Source organism: Carassius carassius, chromosome 11, assembly GCF_963082965.1.
Source record: "Carassius carassius chromosome 11, fCarCar2.1, whole genome shotgun sequence".
NCBI lineage: Eukaryota > Metazoa > Chordata > Actinopteri > Cypriniformes > Cyprinidae > Carassius > Carassius carassius.
The window spans coordinates 2,073,030-2,095,664 of record NC_081765.1 but is presented as its reverse complement, the minus strand read 5'-3'; the positions used below and the strand labels follow the sequence as shown (position 1 = coordinate 2,095,664).

The window sequence follows — 22,635 nt, the reverse complement described above, 5'->3', positions numbered from 1 at the left end:
TTCCCTGGGAATCAAACCCACAACTTTGCGCTGCTAACACAGTGCTCTACCACTTGAGCCACAGGAACACTTAAGTTTAGGGTCAGGTTTGATGTAGGACATATTTCCAACATGATAGAGCATTAACTTTTAGCGACAGTCCCCGGATATTTGAATTATGAACCGCCACACCAGAAGCAACGTAATAAAAACACAGCTCTGTTAAACATTCAGTAAGGTACTTAAAACCAGTGTTGCAGAAACATCCCTAGAGGTATGTATTTGCCATGAGACCATTTTTTTTTTCAATGTCAGTATTCTTTATTTGGAAGAATTTCAAACTTGGCCTCTACCTCCTCCAACCATTCTGCGAGTGGCATAGTAGTGAGGCAGACAGACGGACAGACAGACAGACAGACAGACACTCATCTCCTAGGGGCTTCAATGACTGAACTTGTCCATACTATATCTGCAATTAAAGCCATTCTGCGTTCAGTATTGTTGATGTCACACTTTACTTTCTGGAATGTCCCCTGGTACCGTCTCTCCATCAGTTTAGTGAATTGTGTTCTTGAGGAAAGTGTGTATACTGGGTTGAAGGACACTGATCATGCTTTTAAAACCTTGGTTCATACCAGACTGGGGAGAGAGGTGTTGTAATGTAAAATCTGTGAAAAAGAATGTGTTTTTCAAACAACCTAGTATGAGAAACTGTTCTAGTACACCCCAAAACAAAATCAAGACTTTGTAAAAGAGCATAATAGGACCCCTTTAAGGATTTCTCACAACAGCTGTTTCTTGTGAAGTGTACAGGGGATTTGTTATTTTCTGTTTCTATATGAAATTAAAAAGATAATAATATATATATAAATATTTAGTATTTAAACAATATGCATTTATGCAAAAACAGCATAAACAACATACAAACTTAAAACAAAATACTGATTAGAAACAAATATTTTATACATTTATCATACAGTTTAATTTTGACATTACTGATAGCTCTAGCTCTAACTCCCACTGTTAATCATTGCATCTACATTGAGGAGGCAACATGGCAGTCAAAGTCAAAGTCACCTTTATTTATATAGCGCTTTAAACAAAATACATTGCGTCAAAGCAACTGAACAACATTCATTAGGAAAACAGTGTCAATAATGCAAAAATGATAGTTAAAGGCAGTTCATCATTGGATTCAGTTATGTCATCTCTGTTCAGTTAAATAGTGTCTGTGCATTTATTTGCAATCAAGTCAACGATATCGCTGTAGATGAAGTGTCCCCAACTAAGCAAGCCAGAGGCGACAGCGGCAAGGAACCGAAACTCCATCGGTGACAGAATGGAGAAAAAAACCTTGGGAGAAACCAGGCTCAGTTGGGGGGCCAGTTCTCCTCTGACCAGATGAAACCAGTAGTTCAATTCCAGGCTGCAGCAAAGTCAGATTGTGCAGAAGAATCATCTGTTTCCTGTGGTCTTGTCCTGGTGAGACAAGGTCTTTACAGGGGATCTGTATCTGGGGCTCTAGTTGTCCTGGTCTCCGCTGTCTTTCAGGGATGTAGAGGTCCTTTCTAGGTGCTGATCCAGCATCTGGTCTGGATACGTACTGGAACCGGGTGACTGCAGTGACCCTCTGATCTGGACACAGACTGGATCTGGTGGCCACGGTGACCTCGGAACAAGAGAGAAACAGACAAATATTAGCGTAGATGCCATTCTTCTAATGATGTAGCAAGTACATAGGGTGTTATGGGAAGTGTTTCCGGTTCCAGTTTACCTAATTAATGCAGCCTAAAAATCCTTTAACGGATTTGGATAATAAAAGCATATTAGTATGTTATGTGTATGCCAGGTTAAAGAGATGGGTCTTTAATCTAGATTTAAACTGCAAGAGTGTGTCTGCCTCCCGAACAATGTTAGGTAGGTTATTCCAGAGTTTGGGCGCCAAATAGGAAAAGTATCTGCCGCCTGCAGTTGATTTTGATATTCTAGGTATTATCAAATTGCCTGAGTTTTGAGAACGTAGCGGACGTAGAGGATTATAATGTAAAAGGAGCTCATTCAAATACTGAGGTGCTAAACCATTCAGGGCTTTATAAGTAATAAGCAATATTTTAAAATCTATGCGATGCTTGATAGGGAGCCAGTGCAGTGTTGACAGGACCGGGCTAATATGGTCATACTTCCTGGTTCTAGTAAGAACTCTTGCTGCTGCATTTTGGACTAGCTGTAGTTTGTTTACTAAGCGTGCAGAACAACCACCCAATAAAGCATTACAATAATCTAACCTTGAGGTCATAAGTGCATGGATTAACATTTCTGCATTTGACATTGAGAGCATAGGCCGTAATTTAGATATATTTTTGAGATGGAAAAATGCAGTTTTACAAATGCTAGAAACGTGGCTTTCTAAGGAAAGATTGCGATCAAATAGCACACCTAGGTTCCTAACTGATGACGAAGAATTGACAGAGCAACCATAAAGTCTTAGACAGTGTTCTAGGTTATTACAAGTGGAGTTTTTAGGTCCTATAATTAACACCTCTGTTTTTTCAGAATTTAGCAGTAAAAAATTACTCGTCATCCAGTTTTTTATATCGACTATGCAATCCAGTAGTTTTTCAAATTGGTGTGTTTCACCGGGCTGCGAAGAAATATAGAGCTGAGTATCATCAGCATAAAAGTGAAAGCTAACACCATGTTTCCTGATGATATCTCCCAAGGGTAACATATAAAGCGTGAAGAGTAGCGGCCCTAGTACTGAGCCTTGAGGTACTCCATACTGCACTTGTGATCGATAGGATACATCTTCATTCACTGCTATGAACTGATGGCGGTAATATAAGTACGATTTAAACCATGCTAATGCACTTCCACTGATGCCAACAAAGTGTTCAAGTCTATGCAAAAGAATGTTGTGGTCAATTGTGTCAAACGCAGCACTAAGATCCAATAAAACTAATAGAGAGATACACCCACGATCAGATGATAAGAGCAGATCATTTGTAACTCTAAGAAGAGCAGTCTCAGTACTATGATACGGTCTAAATCCTGACTGGAAATCCTCACATATACCATTTTTCTCTAAGAAGGAATATAATTGTGTGGATGCCACCTTTTCTAGTATCTTGGACAGAAAAGGGAGATTCGAGATTGGTCTATAATTAACTAGTTCTTTGGGGTCAAGTTGTGGTTTTTTGATGAGAGGCTTAATAACAGCCAGTTTGAAGGTTTTGGCGACATATCCTAATGACAATGAGGAATTAATAATAGTCAGAAGAGGATCTATGACTTCTGGAAGCACCTCTTTTAGGAGCTTAGATGGTATAGGGTCTAACATACATGTTGTTGGTTTAGATGATTTAACAGTTTATACAATTCTTCCTCTCCTATGGTAGAGAATGAGTGGAACTGTTCCTCAGGGGGCTATAGTGCACTGTCTGATGTGATACTGTAGCTGACGGCTGAATGGTTGCAATTTTATCTCTAATAGTATCGATTTTAGAAGTAAAGTAGTTCATAAAGTCATTACTGCTGTGGTGTTGGGAAATGTCAACACTTGTTGAGGCTTTATTTTTCGTTAATTTAGCCACTGTATTGAAAAAATACCTGGGGTTATGTTTGTTTTCTTCTAAAAGAGAAGAAAAGTAATCGGATCAAGCAGTTTTTAATGCTTTTCTGTAGGATATGTTACTTTCACGCCAAGCAATACGAAATACCTCTAGTTTTGTTTTCCTCCAGCTGCGCTCCATTTTTCGGGCTGCTCTCTTTAGGGTGCGAGTATGCTCATTATACCATGATGTCAAACTGTTTTCCTTAACCTTCCTTAAGCGTAGAGGAGCAACTGTATTTAAAGTGCTAGAAAAGAGAGAGTCCATAGTTTCTGTTACATCATCAAGTTGTTCTGAGGTTTTGGAAATGCTAAGGAATTTGATTACATCAGGAAGATAACTTAAAAAGCAGTCTTTTGTGTTAGAAGTGATGGTTCTTCCATACTTGTAACAAGTAAGTAGAATTTACAATTTTGGCTATATGAATTTTGCACAAAACTAAATAATGATCTGAGATATCATCGCTTGGATGAATAATTTCAACACCATCAACATCAATTCCATGTGACAGTATTAAATCTAGAGTATGATTTCGACAATGAGTAGGTCCTGAAACTTGTTGTCTAACACCAATAGATGTCAGAATGTCTATAAATGCTGATCCCAATGCATCGTTTTCATTATCAACATGGATATTAAAATCACCAACTATTAAAACTTTATCTGCAGCCAGAACTAACTCGGATGTAAAATCACCAAACTCTTTAATAAAGTCTGTATGGTGCCCTGGTGGCCTGTATACAGTAGCCAGTACAAACATAGCAGGGGATTTATCATTAACATTTGTTTCTCTGGATAATGTTATATGAAGCACCATTACTTCAAACGAGTTATACTTGTAGCCTGCCCTCTGAGAAATCCTGAAAACGTTGTTATAAATTGAAGCAACACCTCCACCTTTGCCTTTTAGACAGGGCTCATGTTTATAACAGTAATCTTGGGGGGTGGACTCATTTAAAATAATGTAATCATCAGGTTTTAGCCAGGTTTCTGTCAAACAGAGTACATCTATATTATGATCAGTGATCATATTATTTACAAAAAGTGTTTTCGTAGAAAGGGATCTGATATTCAATAAGCCAAGCTTTATCATTTGTTTATCCATATTGCTTCTGTTTTTTATTTGTTGAACCTCAATTAAATTGTTAATCTTAACTTGGTTTGGACGTTTTTTGTTTTTTTCTAGTTCGGGGAACAGACACGGTCTCTATAGTGTGATATCTAGGTGAAAGAGTCTCTATGTGCTGAGAATTAACTGACCTCTGTGACGGGAGGCAGCTAGCAGACGGTCGGTTTAGCCAGTCTGTCTGCTTCCTGACCTGGGCCCCAGTTAGTCAAGTATAAACACTAAGACTATTTGCCATATTTCTAGAGAGAAGAGTGGCGCCACCCCAGGAGGGATGAAGACCATCTCTTTTAAACAGGTCAGGTCTGCCCCAAAAGCTCGTCCAATTGTCTATGAAACCTATGTTATTCTGTGGGCACCACTTAGACATCCAGCCATTGAGTGATGACAATCTGCTATGCATCTCATCACCACGGTAAGCAGGGAGGGGACCAGAGCATATTACAGTGTCTGATATCGTGCTTGCAAGTTCACACACCTCTTTAATGTTATTTTTAGTGATCTCCGACTGGCGAAGTCGAACATCATTAGCGCCGGCATGAATAACAATCTTACTGTATTTACATTTAGCATTAGCCAGCACTTTTAAATTTGCCAAGATGTCAGGCGCTCTGGCTCCCGGTAAACATTTGACTATGGTGGCTGGTGTCTCTATATTCACGTTCCGTACAATCGAATCACCAATAACTAGAGCACTTTCATCAGGTTTCTCAGTGGGTGCATCACTGAGTGGGGAGAACCTGTTTAATGTTTTGATCGGAACAGAAGAGCGGTGTTTTGACCCACGACTACGCTGCCTCACCGTCACCCAGTTGCCCTGCTGCAAGGGCTCTGTTTCCGGAACCGAACAATGTACAGGAATCCCTGAGCTAGACGCATCCAAAGCCGTATCTAGAGCCCTAACATTCTTACTGTCCTCAATTAAAGTTTGGATGCGTGTCTCTAATTCTGAAATCTTCTCTGTCAGCCTAACTATTTCCCTGCATTTATCACATGTGAATCCCTCATCTGCGACAGAGATAGATAAACTATACATGTGGCAAGAGGTGCAAGAAACAATGACGGGAGAAGCCATTACTCACCGTGCTTGATGAAATATTCTTACTGCTGTTGTCATTACAACTAGATTGTTCCATAGATCAAATTTACACTGTAAGCATGCAAATACAGTATATAAGACAGACAGCGTTCACGTGCTTCCATTGCATGTGCTTGTGCATCACTGTTGTGCTTGACATGCTGTTGCAGGTTACAACCTCCTTTGCCACATGTAAAATCCTCACATGCCTTCAAGGACTTGGGACACAGTTTTCCACATATACTCTTCTTCTGATATGTTTGTTTTCATAGAAATGCTGTGAGCAAACATGTTATGATGTGCATGCCAACAAATTGATTATACATTTTACAGTGATTTATCAGATATGGAACTCCTAAGAAGCCATGGATTATGATTATTATTATTATTTTTTTTGTGTGTGTGATCTCGACATAACAGAAGTTGTTTTTTTATTTTTATTTATTTTATTTATGCTTGTTTGATTTTAAAAAATGCATCATGAGTCTACTATTGCTATAGTAACGAATGCAAATTTGAGGCCATACGCTCTTATACTGTGTTGTGGATATTTCAACAAATTTTGCTTCGCTTAGTAATAACAAAGACTATAGAATACTCAAGACATGTCAGTTGTATTGTTTTGAATGGGGAAAATTGCAGCGCTCAATATGGCGCATCACTGCAGCTGCCATTAGAAGTCCCTTTTGCTATAGAAACAGTCAGCATTCAGAGATGTGCGCCGAGGACCGCGCATGCACACTGGCTAGCCTAGCCTTAAAAAATAGGCTTTTTTATAATGCTATTTGGCATTATATATATTATTATATAAGCAAAAGAAATAACATTTATGAGACAGTTGTTGTCAGATTTCATTGGTGATTTCAAATATGACATTTAATCCTAAGCTTGGTGAATTGTTTTGGAGAATTTGATGTTTCCCCATTCAAAGATTTAGGAACTGCACTTGTATGCCCGAGAGGCGTTCCAAATATGGCCACCAAGGAACATGACTTGCCTTAAACTAATTTGACTTATTGACTTTGGTAATAATGTCTTAAATAAATAAATACAGGTTAATCAATCACTTTCCATTTTTCTTTCTTTCCCAGAAACATTTTGTTTGTGTAATTAAGATTGTAGCAATATAGACTCCATAATTATCAGGAAGAAGGAGGTGGGAACCGGCGGACGATCAAACAGAAACTTTAATTATAAAAAATAAACACGAAACAGCGTGTCAGCACCTCACGGAATGACTGACGCGCACAAATAAAAAGCAAACACAACTAAAACCCAGGCCTGGTCCTCTCTCGTCCGTCACTGTCGTCGCTCCAGTTTTATATCCCTCCATCTCCTCCGTGGAATCGAGACCGTCTCTCGGCCCCGCCCCACTCGTCACAAACATGTTGAAATGGTCAAAGCATTGAACATCGCAAACACAGGCTGAGCACCTTCAGAAGGATGCAGAAGTTTTACATTTTTGCCCAGGGCAGGCGCCTACTAGCAGACCACAAGCTATGATTTTTTAACTTACCATATATACCATATTTATACATACACATAAGAAAGGATGGGCTGTTTTGGCCCTGTAGCTTTCTCCCCTGGGTGGTTGATGTATCCACATGTGGTTACGTATTGTGCGACACAGTTGTTGTACAAGTGCTGCAGGCTCCAGGGCTGGAAGTGTTCTCTCGAGAGGCCTTGATTGCTGTGTCAGTATTAGTGGCAGTAGAATTAATATTGAAAGTGCCAGATTTAGAGACTTCCAATCTATTGATTGTGGGTTTATTAAAAAAAAAAGGACGAATGACCATTTTGTTTATTTAGAATATCTCCACAGACTAAAGTGGGAAAAGAAAAAGAAGAGAGTACACTCATATATTATACATATATTAATAGATTTGAGAGTCACAAAAGTATAGAGCTTCTTTTTTAAAAAAACATTAATTAAAAAATATTTAACCCTAACTTACTCATTTAAATAAGGAGGTAATACAAATACAATGAAAAAAATATGGAAATATTTGTTTTATTAATAGCTCTGGCTTTGGTCTTTGGGGGTGGCTGGGGATGAGAGTACAACTTTTGTTATGTTGAGATTACGAGATTTGAAAAAAAATCTTTTTGAGAAATTTGTGATCAGAAGAAAACAAGAAAGAAAATTTTTAATAATCCATGACCTCTTCTTTATTATTTTTTAATTGTATTAGCCTACATATCAGATAAATTTATGAAAACAAAACAATATATGATACTTATTCTGACATGTACTTATATGAATATATGATCATACTAAATTTTATATTTGTAAAATGCATTATTATTATTATTACTATTGTTATTATTAAATATATTTAAAATGATTTTCGTTTCCTTACAAAAACTTCTTTCTTGACAACTGTGTAAAACCTAGTTGTTTTAACAATATTGGCAAAGAATAAAGATTTGAAATTACAAATAATTTGTATTTTAGGGTCTGCACTGTGGTCCTTAAACAGAACTTTCTAATATGTCCTCAAAATTATTCTAATTTTAAATATGCCTGACAAGACTGTCATACAGTTTAAACTTTTGTTACACTGAATGACATTTTAGTGGGATCATATAATGTTCTTCAACATTACTTAAAGATATAATTTTGCTATAAATCATAACCAAAATTTTATGTTGGAGGTATAACTGTGATTTGTATTACATACATTATTAAATTAGAGTTCGTTTCACATTATCTGAATTACTGTAGCATAGTATCATGGAAAAGCATAGTAGCAGAAAGAAACAATAAAATAATGACGCCAAATGCAGTATATTCCTGTGTGTGTTTTTTTTTTTTTTTTTTTTACTTATACTGTAATTACTTTTCCCCCACAGCAATATCACTGAGGTACAATGGGCTATCAGTTGTGTATCTTCTGTTCCTTCTGTCCGTACCACTGTTTCCTAGTCCAACCTTGGCTTCCATGAAGGGTAAGTAATGCTTGAGTCATGAATAATGCCTTATCTTTGAGGTACTGTCTAAGGTAGTGTAATATTTAGTAACAGCTTTTTTTTTTACAGATAGGATAAAAGAGAAAATGTATATGTTGTAGGGTGCTTTATCAGTTTAAAGAGTTACAGTAGTGGCAAAAACTGTAAATATTTATAAATAATGACTGTGGAGCAGTCACAAAATTGCTTCTGAAATGAGTTAAAGCATAGTAAATGGATATGCACATTTGTTTTTGTGTAGTGATTCAGGTCACACGGTATATTTTTGTCTTGTATTCTTCTCAATTCAGCAAATACTGTTCTAGCCATCTCATCAATAATGCATTACAATAATCACATAGAGTTGTGCTGTCAGCAGAGTTAAGCTATAGAGATTACCTTCAAGTGGACATTTGGTTGAGTGCTTTATAGATCCATACAATCATGTCAGACATTTTCTCACTTTTTTCCATTTATTTCCTCTGACCTCACTTTAAACTAATTTAGCCTTAACACGCACACACAAACACACACACACACACACACACACACACACACACACACACACACACACACACACACACACACACACACACACGCACGCACGCACACACACACACACACACACACACACACACACACACACACACACACAAACACACACACACACACACACACACACATATTCCATCTTTTCACACTCCCTTTCAGTGTTTCCTGTAAGATGTAAAGGATGGAAAGATTGTGTAAGGTCTCAGCTTAAAAAAAGATGACATAAGGCTTTTAGTAAAACTTCAATCCTGAAACACATTTGCTGCATCAGCTGCGTGTTTTCAGAAATATAATGGCTTTATTGCTAAATAATCAAAATCTTACACTAGCAAGACAAAAAGCATTCTCATTTCCCATAAATTTACAAGGATTAATGACTTAAAAGCATATAGTTATGTCGTTTTATAGCATAAGTTATATCGCTTGTATATCATTGATCTTTTGTTGATTTTGATTACTTCCATTTTCCTCATTTGTAAGTCGCTTTAGTTAAAAGCATCTGCTAAATGACTAAATGTAAATGTAAGAGCACAGGATCAAATAGTGATATTTAACAGACATAATTTGCAGTGTTAGCATTTTTACAAAGGTTGTATTATAGTTTATATATAGAGAGTGCTGCTTGACCTAAAGTCCTGAAAGTAGACAAAGAGAACCCAGTCACACAAATTATTTTTTTTCTTATTTTGTATTACTATTATTATTTTCATTTATTTATTCAGGAAAATACTCCAATATTACATCTCTGTGAGTGGCAAAAGGATTTGAATTTCTAGGATAGGCAGTTAATTTAAAGGTGAAATTAAAGTCCATCTGTTCAGAGGAGTTGTCATCGGGTGTCATTGCCTGCTGTGTTTTATTTAAAGAACAGGGACCTATCAAAGTCTAATCACAGTAAGACACATAAAGTACAAATGGAGGAAATTCGAGACCACTGTTTCCCTTCCCAGGAGTGGTCAACCAACAAAGATCACTCCAAAAGCAAGATGTGTAATATTCTGTGAGGTTGCAAATGACCTCAAGGTAACTTCTAAGTCACTAAGGGCCTTTCTCACGTTGGCTGTTAAATTATTAATTATTTTTTATTTGTCTCATTTGTTTGACTGGATTCTCTTTGTCTACTTTCAGAATTTGTGTGAAAATCTGATGATGTACTTTGTGTGTATATAGTTACATTTATTCACTTAGCAGATGCTTTTATCCAAATCGACTTACAAATGAAGACAGTGGAAGCAATCAAAAACAACAAAAGAGCAATGATATATAAGAGCTATAACAAGTCTCCGTTAGGTTAACACAGTACACGTAGCAAGGGCTTTTAAATAATATAATAAAAAAAACTGTATAATATACAAACAAATGTTATCTTAGTTTTTTCCTGAGCCTTCATTTATAAACGTAATACATTTAACATATAATAAATTGAAATGTAAATGTACAATTAATTCCCTAAAAAATGTGCAAAATATGTACTACAGATTCATTTTAAAACTGCTGTACAACTGAAAAAAATAATAATTTCGCACCCTCTTTATTTTGTTCAAACCATGTTAAGGAAGAAGACTCCTGAAGTCCTGGAGTACAAATAACCATTATATTACATTGGCTTCCATGCCCTTGGCTCGAGCCATCCTCTCTAGAGATGACTACTGTAGTGATTGTCTCCTTTTGGGACATAATCAGGCACCAATCTAAATGTAAGCCACTGTAAACAACCAACAAGTTTAGGGCCTCTGCCTTATGACAACTTCTGGAGTGTGGATGTTATGTGGTTTTATATGGTCCGACCTGGGGGTTAGCACAGAATAAATTGGTTAACTCATATATTTAGTTATTTGGCAGATATATTTATCTAAAATCAACTCTCATATTAAATTGTAGTGCAGGGGTAGCCAGCCTTGTTTCTGGCAGGATACATTCCAGCAGACTTCATCTCAACACACAAGCCTAACATATTCAAGCAATTCTGAACTGGCAGATTCTTTGAATGAGGACTCAGTATCAAAAATATGCTTAACTGAAACTTTATTAAAAGTGACTCAAAAACCAAACAAATGGCAGGTTTCAGTAAGCTGTGAAGCATTCCTGCAGTATTCACTCCTAGAGTGGAGGGCTCGAGCCATGAACATGGATGCCAATGTAATGTAATGGTTCCTTGTATTCCAAGAGTACCATTTTACCATGAAACACCATGCTAAGAAGAAGCATAGCTTCTTTCTTTTATGTTTAGATGTGGTAAGATGATTTGAAAAAAATAAAGAATGGTGTACTGAAGCTTATTATTAATAAATAATCTGTAGGAAATTAAGGATCTAGAGGAAAAACAGCTGGCTCTTAAGCAGTTTGATGGCTTGAAGATAAAAGATGTTCTTCAGTCTGGTTATACGTGATTAAAGGGAACGTAAGCATCTGCCAGCAATGTAGCAAACAAGGGGGTGAGCGGGGTGAATCAGTGTCCTGTAGGCCAGGGGTTCATGTTTAGTAATGAGCTCAGCTGTTCTCATCACTCTATGAAGAGCTTTGCAGTCAGAAGAAGAGTGGTTCTCACTGTGGTGTCTGAGTGAAAGCATAGGTCCTAAGACATTTGTATGCAAAGGAACTTGGGTGTTATGGCTGCATCAGGCATTGCTGAGTGTAATTACATCTCACAGACAGCCAGCACATAGCAGTTCTCTATGCCCCAATGAAATCAGTCATATTACATGGAAACAATCTACCAGTGCTCCAAATCAGCACACACACACACACACACACACACACACACACACACACACACACACACACACACACACACACAGTGAACACACACCCGGAGCAGTGGGCAGCCATTTATGCAGTAGCACCCGTGGAGCAGTTGGGGGTTCAGTGCCTTGCTCAATGGCACCTCAGTCGTGGTAGACTCAAACTCACAACGTTAGAGTCAGGAGTCAAGCTCTCTAACCACTAAGCCATTTCTAACACCTCTTCCGGCTGCAACCTAGTTTTCCCAGGAGGTCCCCCAATCAGGTACTGACTGGACTCAACCATGCTTAGCTTCAGTGGGCAACCAGTCTTTGACTGCAGGGTGATATGGCTGTGGCATGAATTTAAATGCATTTACAAGGTAGGAAAAACACAGCAACTATCACAAATGTTTGAGGACGGCCCCTGATTCTTTCTCTGAAGTCAGTATTGTCATTGGCCTTGTCGTCCCTAAAAAGGATTGGAGATTTGGTTAAAAATTGGCAGGATTTTATATGGGCTTCAGAAAATCATCACAACTGAAGTGTGTACTCATAATATCAGGTTAAGGTTGAAGAATAGCAGGGTTTAGATTGGGTATAGTATCAAAAGGTTATCGCAAGATTCTTCACAAAACTACAACTAAATGGTTTTTAGATCATATGAGAAAATGTAAATGAATTGAATGATGCAAAATTGTGTGTATTTGTGCATGCAGGGAAAACTGGAAGGTTTCTTCATGCTATTTGCTCAACTGGTGTGACATTTCTGGCATTGCAGTGTGGAATGCAAATCACCTTCACATATATTCCCAAGGATGGTAAGATCTGTCTTCTTCCTCTTCATTGTGAATGCAAACCCTGCTTGCATCTGTAAACCCTATAGTGCCACCAACCGGTCAAATATGCACTAATGTTTATGCTTAGAACTTTTGAACTGTAAGGCCTAGAAACTAAATTTGACCAAATTGTGACCAGTCAAAAGTTTTAGAATGTTTAGTGAATTAGAAAATGACGACCAGCAAAGTGTTATTTTAGTCTTATTCATAAGCTAGACACTGTGAATATGTTCCACAACTCCTTGGCTAGGCTCTTCTAATTTGTAAACTGGAAAATTGCTCTTCTCTCTGGACTTGTCAGCATGTGCAATCAAACCTCTACAACTGAATGCAGCAGTACAGCTGATCTTTAATGAGTCAAATTCAAACCTCAAAGCAACAATTTCTTCCACTGGCTACTGGTCACTGCTCACATCAAGTTCAAAACATTGAAAACAGCCACAGGTTCTGCATTTTTCTACCTGCACTCACTTACAAATTTGCTCCCCCACCAGAAGCTTGCTGTGGGTGAGTGAGTGAAAATAATAATAATAATAATAATAATGTAACACTAATGAGCAGATGGTATTTCAGCCATCTGTTCCATATTAATGAATCCTGACTCTCTAACACATTCTGCACTCAAAGACCAGAATGTGAGTAAACAAGGACTTTCATTTTACAACATCTTCAAACATAATTCACCATTTGGGCGAAAATATATTGAAATAATATTTTAGTTCAAATCTTTTAAGTGCCATTGTTCACAAAAAAGTTTTATTGACTAAAGTTTCATAGACCTTCATATGTTATGCTTTAAAATTCCATTTAATTTGTAATTTTCACATTTTTTTTTCACCTCCTAAATTACTACCCTTGTAAAGTCACAATTGTATAATGGTAACATTTACTCAGGCTGTTTGGCATTTTTTATATGACAAAATTATTATTAATTTTCATTTTTATTATTACATTATTGTACATCGTACATGTCCCTTATTCTGTCCCTTAATTTCTTAAAGAATAAAAACGTATTTTCTATGAGAATAAACACTATTTTCTTAAAGAATAAAAGATAAAGAATTACAATTAGCCCTTATTTTCCATTTCTGAAGTTAATTGGCAACCCTAATGATAATGTAATTATCTTTTGACTCCCCCGACAGTGGCACCTTCCTCAAAAAAACAAAAACTTCAGTTGTAGGAGATATGCGAGCGAATAATAGATTTAAAAAAGAAAAAAATGAGGGTGCTTGGTTTCCAAAATGGAAAATGAACAAAGCTTATTATCACACTGTAAAAAATTATATGATGAAAAGTAAATTTGAGTTTAATTTTAAGGCTACTTTAATTCATAGAAATAATTTGTGCATTTAAAATTTTCATTTTATTAGATTCAACTTGAAATTCAACACTATTAAACTGACTTTAAAATCTCAAGGATTTTATAAGTTGAACCGGGTGAAAATGCACAATGCATGTTAATGAACTTATATCTTGTATAGTATCCGAAGACCTTGATTTCATGTTACCATGAAACTAACAATATAATTAGATTTTTTAAATTTTTATTAACAATTCCTGTGTAAAATGGGACAGCAACCTTTATATCAAACATTTTTAAATCATCCACAGCTGAGCAACGTGGTAGACAGGTTCTGCACCAGAGCGCACAACGTGAATGGGAATGTACAATTTTTAGGTGGGGTGGGGAAGTCTTATTTTGTTCCTTAAAGTAATTTTCAGATGCAGTGAAAAAAAAAAAAAAAACCTCGATAAAAACATACATCAAACTTCTAAATAGTTAACAACATAGTCTAGATTAGGCCCAGACTCTGTTGCTAAGTATACTATAATGTAAATCTGTTAACCCACAGTAACACATTTTAACCGATTAATTGCCTATTTTCGTTTGCTGCATGTTTTTTTTAAAAACAAGCTAAAAATAAATTACGATTTTGAGAGGATAAAAAATATAAGTCATGTATAAGTCGCATTTTATTACATTCAGAAATAATAACGGCAGGCCTAATAATGTTATAATGTACCAACATTATAAACACTAGCCTATAGGATATTATTAGTTCCCTTCACTTTACAACAAATACTTTAAATTTAACTAGGCTATCAGAACAGAAGAAGAATTTAAAATATATAATTCTAATGGATAAATATAATTGCAGTAAATAATGATATAGGCTTAGCTATATATATAATGGCTGGTGCAAAAAATAAGAGACCAATTGGAATTACTCTAACTGAGTCTTTAATAGAAAAGGGAGAGATGGCAAATTAATTTAATGATTTTTTAGCCAATTTGATACACATGATTTTAATGAAACATGTATGGATTTTTATTCTAGTTTGAAAACAGAGGAATATTTGCAGATTGATAAAGCCTCTATTTTTGAGGGTTTTGCAAACCACCCAACAAAATAAAATCCTGGGCCTGATAAAGTGAGTGGGAGAGTTCTGAGGAGTTGTGCTTATCAGCTCTGTGATATTAGTCATTTTATCTTTCAGACCTCATTGAAATTACAGAAAGTACCCTCAGTGTGGAAAAACTACATTATTGTACCCCTTTCTAAAAAGACCAATGCCAGACAAATGAACGACTTTAGACCAATTTCTTTAACATCATTATTAATTAAGTGTTTTGAGAGAACTATTAAAACTTGGATTGTAGAGCATACTAATTAGTTGATTGATCCACTACAATTTGCTTATAGGAGAAATAGAAGTCTGGAGGATGCAACCCTGACACACAAATTTTATATGTAAATATGTGGATACTGGCAAGTGTCATGCACGTTTATTATTTGTAGATTTTTCATCAGCGTTCAACACTATTAAATCACTTTGTGACGAGTGGGGCGGGGCAGAGAGCCATGGGAACGAAGCGAGGCTGGTGGAGTGATTGGAAATGAATGAAACCTGCGACACTCACCGTTCTCGAGTCCCACGGAGGAGATGGAAGGATACAATAGGGGAGCGACGACAGTGAAGGACGAGAGAGGACTGGGCCTGGGTTTTATTTGATGTTTTGGGTTTTGTTTGTGTGAGGCAATCGTCCGCGAGGGGCTGCCACGCTGTTTTGTCTTTATTTTATTATTAAAGTAATTTGATTGTCCACCGGTTCCCGCCTCCTTCTTCCCACGAAAGAACATTGCTACATTGGTGCCGAAGCCCGGGATGAAGGAGGGACGCGCTGCCGAAGATCCCTCGCCGCTGTGGTGAACCCCAAGTACCACCGAGCAGGGAACGGGGGACTCCTGCCGGCTGCCCAAGAATGGAGGAGCTGTCGCCGTCCACCGGGCGGCGAAGGAGTGTCGTGCCATCCACCGAAGGCCGTCCAGTGCCACCACCAGGCACCGCGGAGGAGTTCACCCAGCTGGTGGGGGGCCAAGTGGCAGTGCGTCTGGGAACCGGAACTAATTATTATTATTATTTTTCTTTTCCTCTCTCGTCTCTCTCGTCTCTGTTGCTCCTCATCCTTCCATCTCCTTTTCTCTCGCCTCGTCTGTCCAACCCCCAGGTTCCCGCAGGTCACCGTGAGCGGTCCCCCCCAGATTAGAGCGCAGGGGGGAGTAGAGCACAGTCTTGTGGGTACCCCCGGCCTGCAAGGGGCGATGGGGGTATGTGACGAGTGGGGAGGGCCGAGAGCCGTGGGAACGGAGCAAGGCTGGTGGAGTGATTGGAAATGAATGACACCTGCGACACTCACCGGTCTCGAGTCCCACGGAGGAGATGGAAGGATACAAAAGGGGAGCGACGACAGTGAAGGACGAGAGAGTACCGGGCCTGGGTTTTATTTTATGTTTTGGGTTTTGTTTGTGCGCGGCAGTCATCCGCGAGGGGCTGCCGCGCTGTTTTGTCTTTATTTTATTATTAAAGTGATTTGATTGTCCGCCAGTTCCCGCCTCCTTCTTCCCACGAAAGAACATTGCTACACACTTCTTTTAGCTGAACGTTTGCTGTCCGAATTTGATGTTCCTAATGGTTTGATGGCCTGGACTTTAGAATTTCTGACCAGAAGATTTCAAATAGTACAGGTAAATGGAGAACATTCCCAGAAACTTTATTCCTCAGTGGGCTGCTCCCAAGGATGTATTCTTTCACCTTTATTATTTATTTTATATACTGATAGGTGCAGAAACCAATTTTCAGACCGACATATTATTAAATATGCCGATGATACAGTGGTGCTAAGTCTGTTAAAAGAGGGTGACACAGAGCATGGGCCCATTTTTTATTATTTTTTGGACTGGTGTGAGAGTTCACATCTACAAATTAATGTCTCCAAAACTAAAGATATGAAGATAGAATTTTATACTTCTGTTGATACTCCATCTGAAGTAGTTACTGCGGGCAAAGAAGTTGAGAACGTTAGTTCATACAAGTATTTTGGTACAGTTATTGATGATAAGCTTGGTTCAGACAGGACCACTTTGGCAAGTTTACTTGAGTTTATTGAACACAAGTTATATGGAAGTATGGTTCCTTATGGGGGTTCTTGCTCTCAAAATAATTGAACATACAAGAGCTTTAACCAATAACCCCCCAGAACCATCAGCTTGGAAATACATGACAGTTAAGACTCTTAATAATTTAAAATAAAACAGTGGTAATCATGTAGATGTGGCAGTGGGACATCTATCCTGCAGCTTGGTTATGAGGATGAGTGTCTCTAAGCAGTGAGGTCCATGCCAGCTGAGACTTGAAAGACTTGTGTCTTTCAAGTGATCTGAAACAAAGAAGATGACAACCAGAAGGTGCACGGTAATATGCTCATGCTTATAATGGGGAGGGAGAGGGTTGTGAGTGGTTTGAGCATGCTCACTGAGCAATGCTGCCAGGTATATATGTCTCGTGTCTAATAGTAGAGTGGTACTGATTGGAGCAATTTGATAGCTGACCATATCAGCTGGTCGCAGACTATGTCTCCGTGGCCTGACTGAACTAACATTGCACTCAATTTGGGTGGAAAACTAAAATCTTGTTGTATCAAAAGCACAAAACGGTCATATTTATTGAGGAAGCTTAAGTCCTTTGATGTGGTTAAATCTATATTGATATTGTTTTATATATCTTTTATTGAGACTGTTTTAACTTTTGCTATGATCTGTTGGTTTTATGGATTAAAAGTTAAAAGTAGATCCCAGCTGCAGAGCATTTTTAATTTAGGGTCAAAGATTACAGGCTACATAATATAAATGTGCTCTGATCAAACAGAGAAGACTATTTGCGTTTTTTTAACGATGAAGAGGGCAGTAATTCAGAGGACCCATGAGCTGATGAGTTAAATCAGGTGTGTTTGATTAGGGAGACAAAGAAAACGTGCAGTGTTGGGGGGTCCTTCAGGACAGGTTTGGGAACCACTTTAATGTGATGGTTGTGCGCTGTGCACTGAGCAAAGCAGATCCAGTCTGGGTTTAGTTTTGGAGATGGCAACACGGAGATCATCTTCCACGTAAATGCGATCGATGTTTATTTTTTTATGTAAGTCAGTGCTGAGAAAGTCTTCTCGCATAAATAAGTTGATCCAAATGGCATCAGTGTATCCAAAGTGGCTTTGGAAAGCTGCGGGTACTCATCCTTCACCGAAATCCAGAACTCGTCCAGCATTTTTGAGTCACAAACGTGTCCTCAAGGTTTGATCATATGAAAGTTCAATCATTGCGTCCTCTGTGTCACACGTCAGATGGTTTGCGGTGGCAGTGAAAGGGGATCGAATCCAGTGTTTTTCTTGCATACCTTCCTCTGGAAACTTGTTAAAATGATCCAGAAGGGATTGGAGATGGTCAGTAATAGACTCCCTGACCATATTTACACTCAATGTATTTTCCTTGAGGAATTTGTCTAATTTAGTGAACATGTCTATGCGCCCAGTTTCCACCTGTTCTCTCCAGCGCTCCACTTTACACACAAATTTTATCATTAAGAGACAGGATGCTTGTGTTTTTGCCCTGCAGTTTTTCAAATATAGATGACAAATATGCCAGCTTTGTAACCCAGCCAGGATCAGTGAGGTGCTCGACGAGAGGAGATCTTTGGTAAGTGAGGAAAATGCGCACCTCATCTCGCAGCTGGCTCAGCACATTGCCCCGCTATAGCCAGCGGACTTCTGTGTGGAGCAGCAGGCCCCGGTGCTCTGATCCCATTTTATTGCAGAGTGTTAAAAACAATCTCGTGTTAAGTGGTCGTGATTTAATGTGCTTGACCGTTTTTACTGCAGTGTCAAGAACGTGTTTTAACTCCGGGTTCAGTGTTTTACATGCGAGGGCTTCTCTGTGTATGATGCAGTGAGTAAAAAATGACATGAGGTGCCACTTGCAGGACTCGTTCTTTTAAACCCTTCTTTTTTCCAGGCATTGCGCCTGCACCATCTGTGCACACTGACAGGCACTCGCTCCAAGAGAGACCCTCTTCTTTTAAATTGCAGTCCAGTTTGTTAAAAATGTCCTCACCAGTGCACGTTCCCTCCAGCAGCACGCAAAACAGCATTTTCTCGTTAAGCTTTGCCTAAAAAATGTACCTGACAAAAACTAGGAGCTGGGCAGAATTGGAGACGTCGGTGGATTCGTCCAATTGTAACGAATACGTCCCTCCTTTCACTGCATCAATGAGTTGACATTTGATGTCCAGTGCCATGTCACTGATGCGGCGGGCTACAGTCCCATCTGAGAATCACCGCTGGCTTGATTAAACTTTCACCTATCGTGTGAGGCTTTTTAGTCTGTGCAATTAAATATGCCACTTCATAGGAAGCCCTCTGAGCTTTAGTGGGGATTGTTGTTTGTGAAGTTAAGAGTTTCTTTTGCCCTCGTAAATCTCCCTCTTTTCTGTGGAAAAACTCGATAGGTTTAGCAGCGAGACTGGGATGTTTAGTGTTCAAATGTCTTTGCATTTTTACAGGCTTAAGACTCTTGTGAGCAAGGACTTCAGAGCACATTACAAACTGGGGATGTTGTACTCCGTTTACAACCTGACACACAAATCCATACTTAAAGAGTAACTAAACCCTAAACCAAAATTTTTTTAGTTAATGATCTGTAAGAATGGGGCTTCATTAGTGTTGTTCATTGATTCGAGTAACTTTTTTTACATTTGAGTATAAAGTGTTTTAATTCTACAATATGTGGTGTAAAAACGTCTGAGTGTTGTCCTCTTCAGGTTGAACGGTGGCTACAGCAGTTGAATTTTCCTATTGGATGTTTGCGGTGGTATGTGACGTCAGCGGTGGCAGGTGACTTAAGCAGTTTCCAGCTCACCACGCCCTTTATATGAGCTACCACGCCCTTGGCAGTATAAAACCATCTTGTTCCGTCAAAATCACTGTAGTGGGTCAGGAGTTGGAATTTTTATTTTATTTGTATCAGACTTTTCTGCAAACACCATTTACCAAGTATTGAATTAACCCTTTCACACGTTTTTTACTTAAAATATAATAGTTTTTCAAGGCGACTATTATTTAGATGTGTCACTTTATGGTTTCCATGGTGACGAGTCATTGCTTGTCACGTGACATACTGCAGCAACAACAGAGCTGAATGAATGATGATCTGCTTTTATGTCATTTTCCCTTATTTCAAAATATTCAAAAATTTGTTAAATATGGCATGAAATAGTCAAGTCAAGTCACCTTTATTTATATAGCGCTTTAAACAAAATACACTGCGTCAAAGCAACTGAACAACATTCATTAGGAAAACAGTCTGTCAATAATGCAAAATGATAGTTAAAGGCAGTTCATCATTGATTGTCATTGTTCAGAGATGAAGTTGATGTCATCTCTGTTCAGTTAAATAGTGTCTGTGCATTTATTTGCAATCAAGTCAGGGATATCGCTGTAGATGAAGTGACCCCAACTAAGCAAGCCAGAGGCGACATAGCTGATATTACGATTGTCAAATATAAGCAAATGGAAGTGTTTTGTTGTTTAAACACCTTTATAACGATTGTGTTATTTGAGCTGTATACAGAGGTTGGTCTGGGAACGCCTCCGGGAACGCCTCCGGGAACGGCCCGTCACGTGATGTGAATTTAGCCCGTGGGGGAAAACATTGCCTTGGCGCCAACTGAAATACACGGGACAATCATGCCGAAGAGTTGCTGTGTCGTTTTCTGTACCTCCAATAAACTAACAAATTATGAATTAAAGTTCTACATCCTTCCTAATAAACATACAGAACCGGAAAGGATGACAAAATGGCTACAAGCAATAAGTTGTGAGGATGATCAAGGGAAGATGGGATGCCTTAGTCTTGGAATCCCAAGACTAAGCATGTGTATGTGTGCAGTCAGCATTTCATCACAGGCAGGCTACGTTAACATTGTTTTCATTATTAACGTTCTCAAAACTGTGTAAGGTTGTTTCAGAAAGTGGCATGCATATATAATTAGCCTTATCATTCTACCTGAAGCAAAACTATTTAACGTTAGCCTAGTGTCGAACCTAAACTCGCATGAAAACATGTCTGCTAAGAGGTGTAGTCTACGTGATACGCAGGTAACGTTATATGCCGTATTCCCACTAGAAAAGGCCAAGATTTCCGTATACCCACTTAAAAAAGCGTGAGGATATGTAACAACTTCGTTTTGTGTCAGAACTTTTACACTTTCTTTCATAAATTCACCTCGTCTGTGTTTGCGAAGCAACACGGATCGAATCGCGGAATCCAGTCAAAAATGGAACTTGCTGTATAAAGCAGAGCCTCACGGAATTTGGCCATTTTTGAATGAATACATCTACAGTACAGTAGGGCTGTACAATGCATCAAATATCGACATGGACTAGTGTATATGAATATTAAAGTTAAAAGAGACTACAATTGTTCTACGCGTCTCTGGGAATGAGTGCTCAATATGTGCATTTTTGTCATTTAAATACACACAATGTTCACTGTGTTTTCCCCCACGCCGACTCCGCCCTCACCACACCCCCAACTATGTCAAAGTCACCTTTATTTATATAGCGCTTTAAACAAAATACATTGCGTCAAAGCAACTGAACAACATTCATTAGGAAAACAGTGTCAATAATGCAAAAATGATAGTTAGGCAGTTCATCATTGGATTCAGTTATGTCGTCTCTGTTCAGTTAAATAGTGTCTGTGCATTTATTTGCAATCAAACTATGACTAGATGCCGACTGTATGTCACAGTGTCTGGGTTGTGTCCCTGGGTGTCCACTAGATGTCCTCCTTCTCACGGTGTCTATCACCTTATCACTTTCTGTCTCCCTTATTTGGTCACCTTCCTCCTTGTTTAGGTAATTGATTGTGTTCCCCACCTGTCTCCTGTTTCCCCATCATCCTTGTGTGTATTTATACCTGGTCTGTCTGTGTCTCAGTCACGGAGTCCTTGTTTAATGTTGTACGTTAATTCTTGCCCGTCATCTTGCCTTGCCTTGCCGTCGTGTTTGTTTATGTTTGGATTGCTCTTCCGGTTTTCGACTCACGCCTGGACTGTTTATGCTCTGTGGATTAACCCCTAATAAAAGGCATACCCGCTATTGGTTCTCTCTCCTGTGTGTTCTGTACACCAGACGTGACAGAAGGACTCCGTCCCTTTGAGACCCAGCGGTATGTCGAGTTACGCTTCTTCCCCAGCCTCCGAGCGGGAGAGAGGCATTCAGTTTGAGGGAACCCGCCTGGTCGTGTTTCGCGGGACCAGGGGAGGGCGCCGAGGGGGAGGTGGGCGAGAGGAAGCCCAGCACCGCTCTCCACCATGGCTCCCCTTTGACTCTGGGCTCACGTGGGAGGGACCAGAGCCGCCGTCTCACCAGGGCAGAAGGAGAAAGCCA

The 22,635-nt window shown here is 38.7% G+C and overlaps 1 protein-coding gene across 1 annotated transcript in view; it reads left to right on the top strand.

The window, feature by feature from the left end:
* si:dkey-11f4.7 (piezo-type mechanosensitive ion channel component 2) overlaps nucleotides 1-22,635 on the top strand; it is a 256,411-nt gene that overhangs the window by 13,973 nt on the left and 219,803 nt on the right. Inside the window, 2 exon segments of the mRNA XM_059561374.1 lie at nucleotides 8,645-8,740; nucleotides 12,732-12,833. Of these exon segments, the coding sequence (XP_059417357.1) occupies nucleotides 8,645-8,740; nucleotides 12,732-12,833 (198 nt within the window).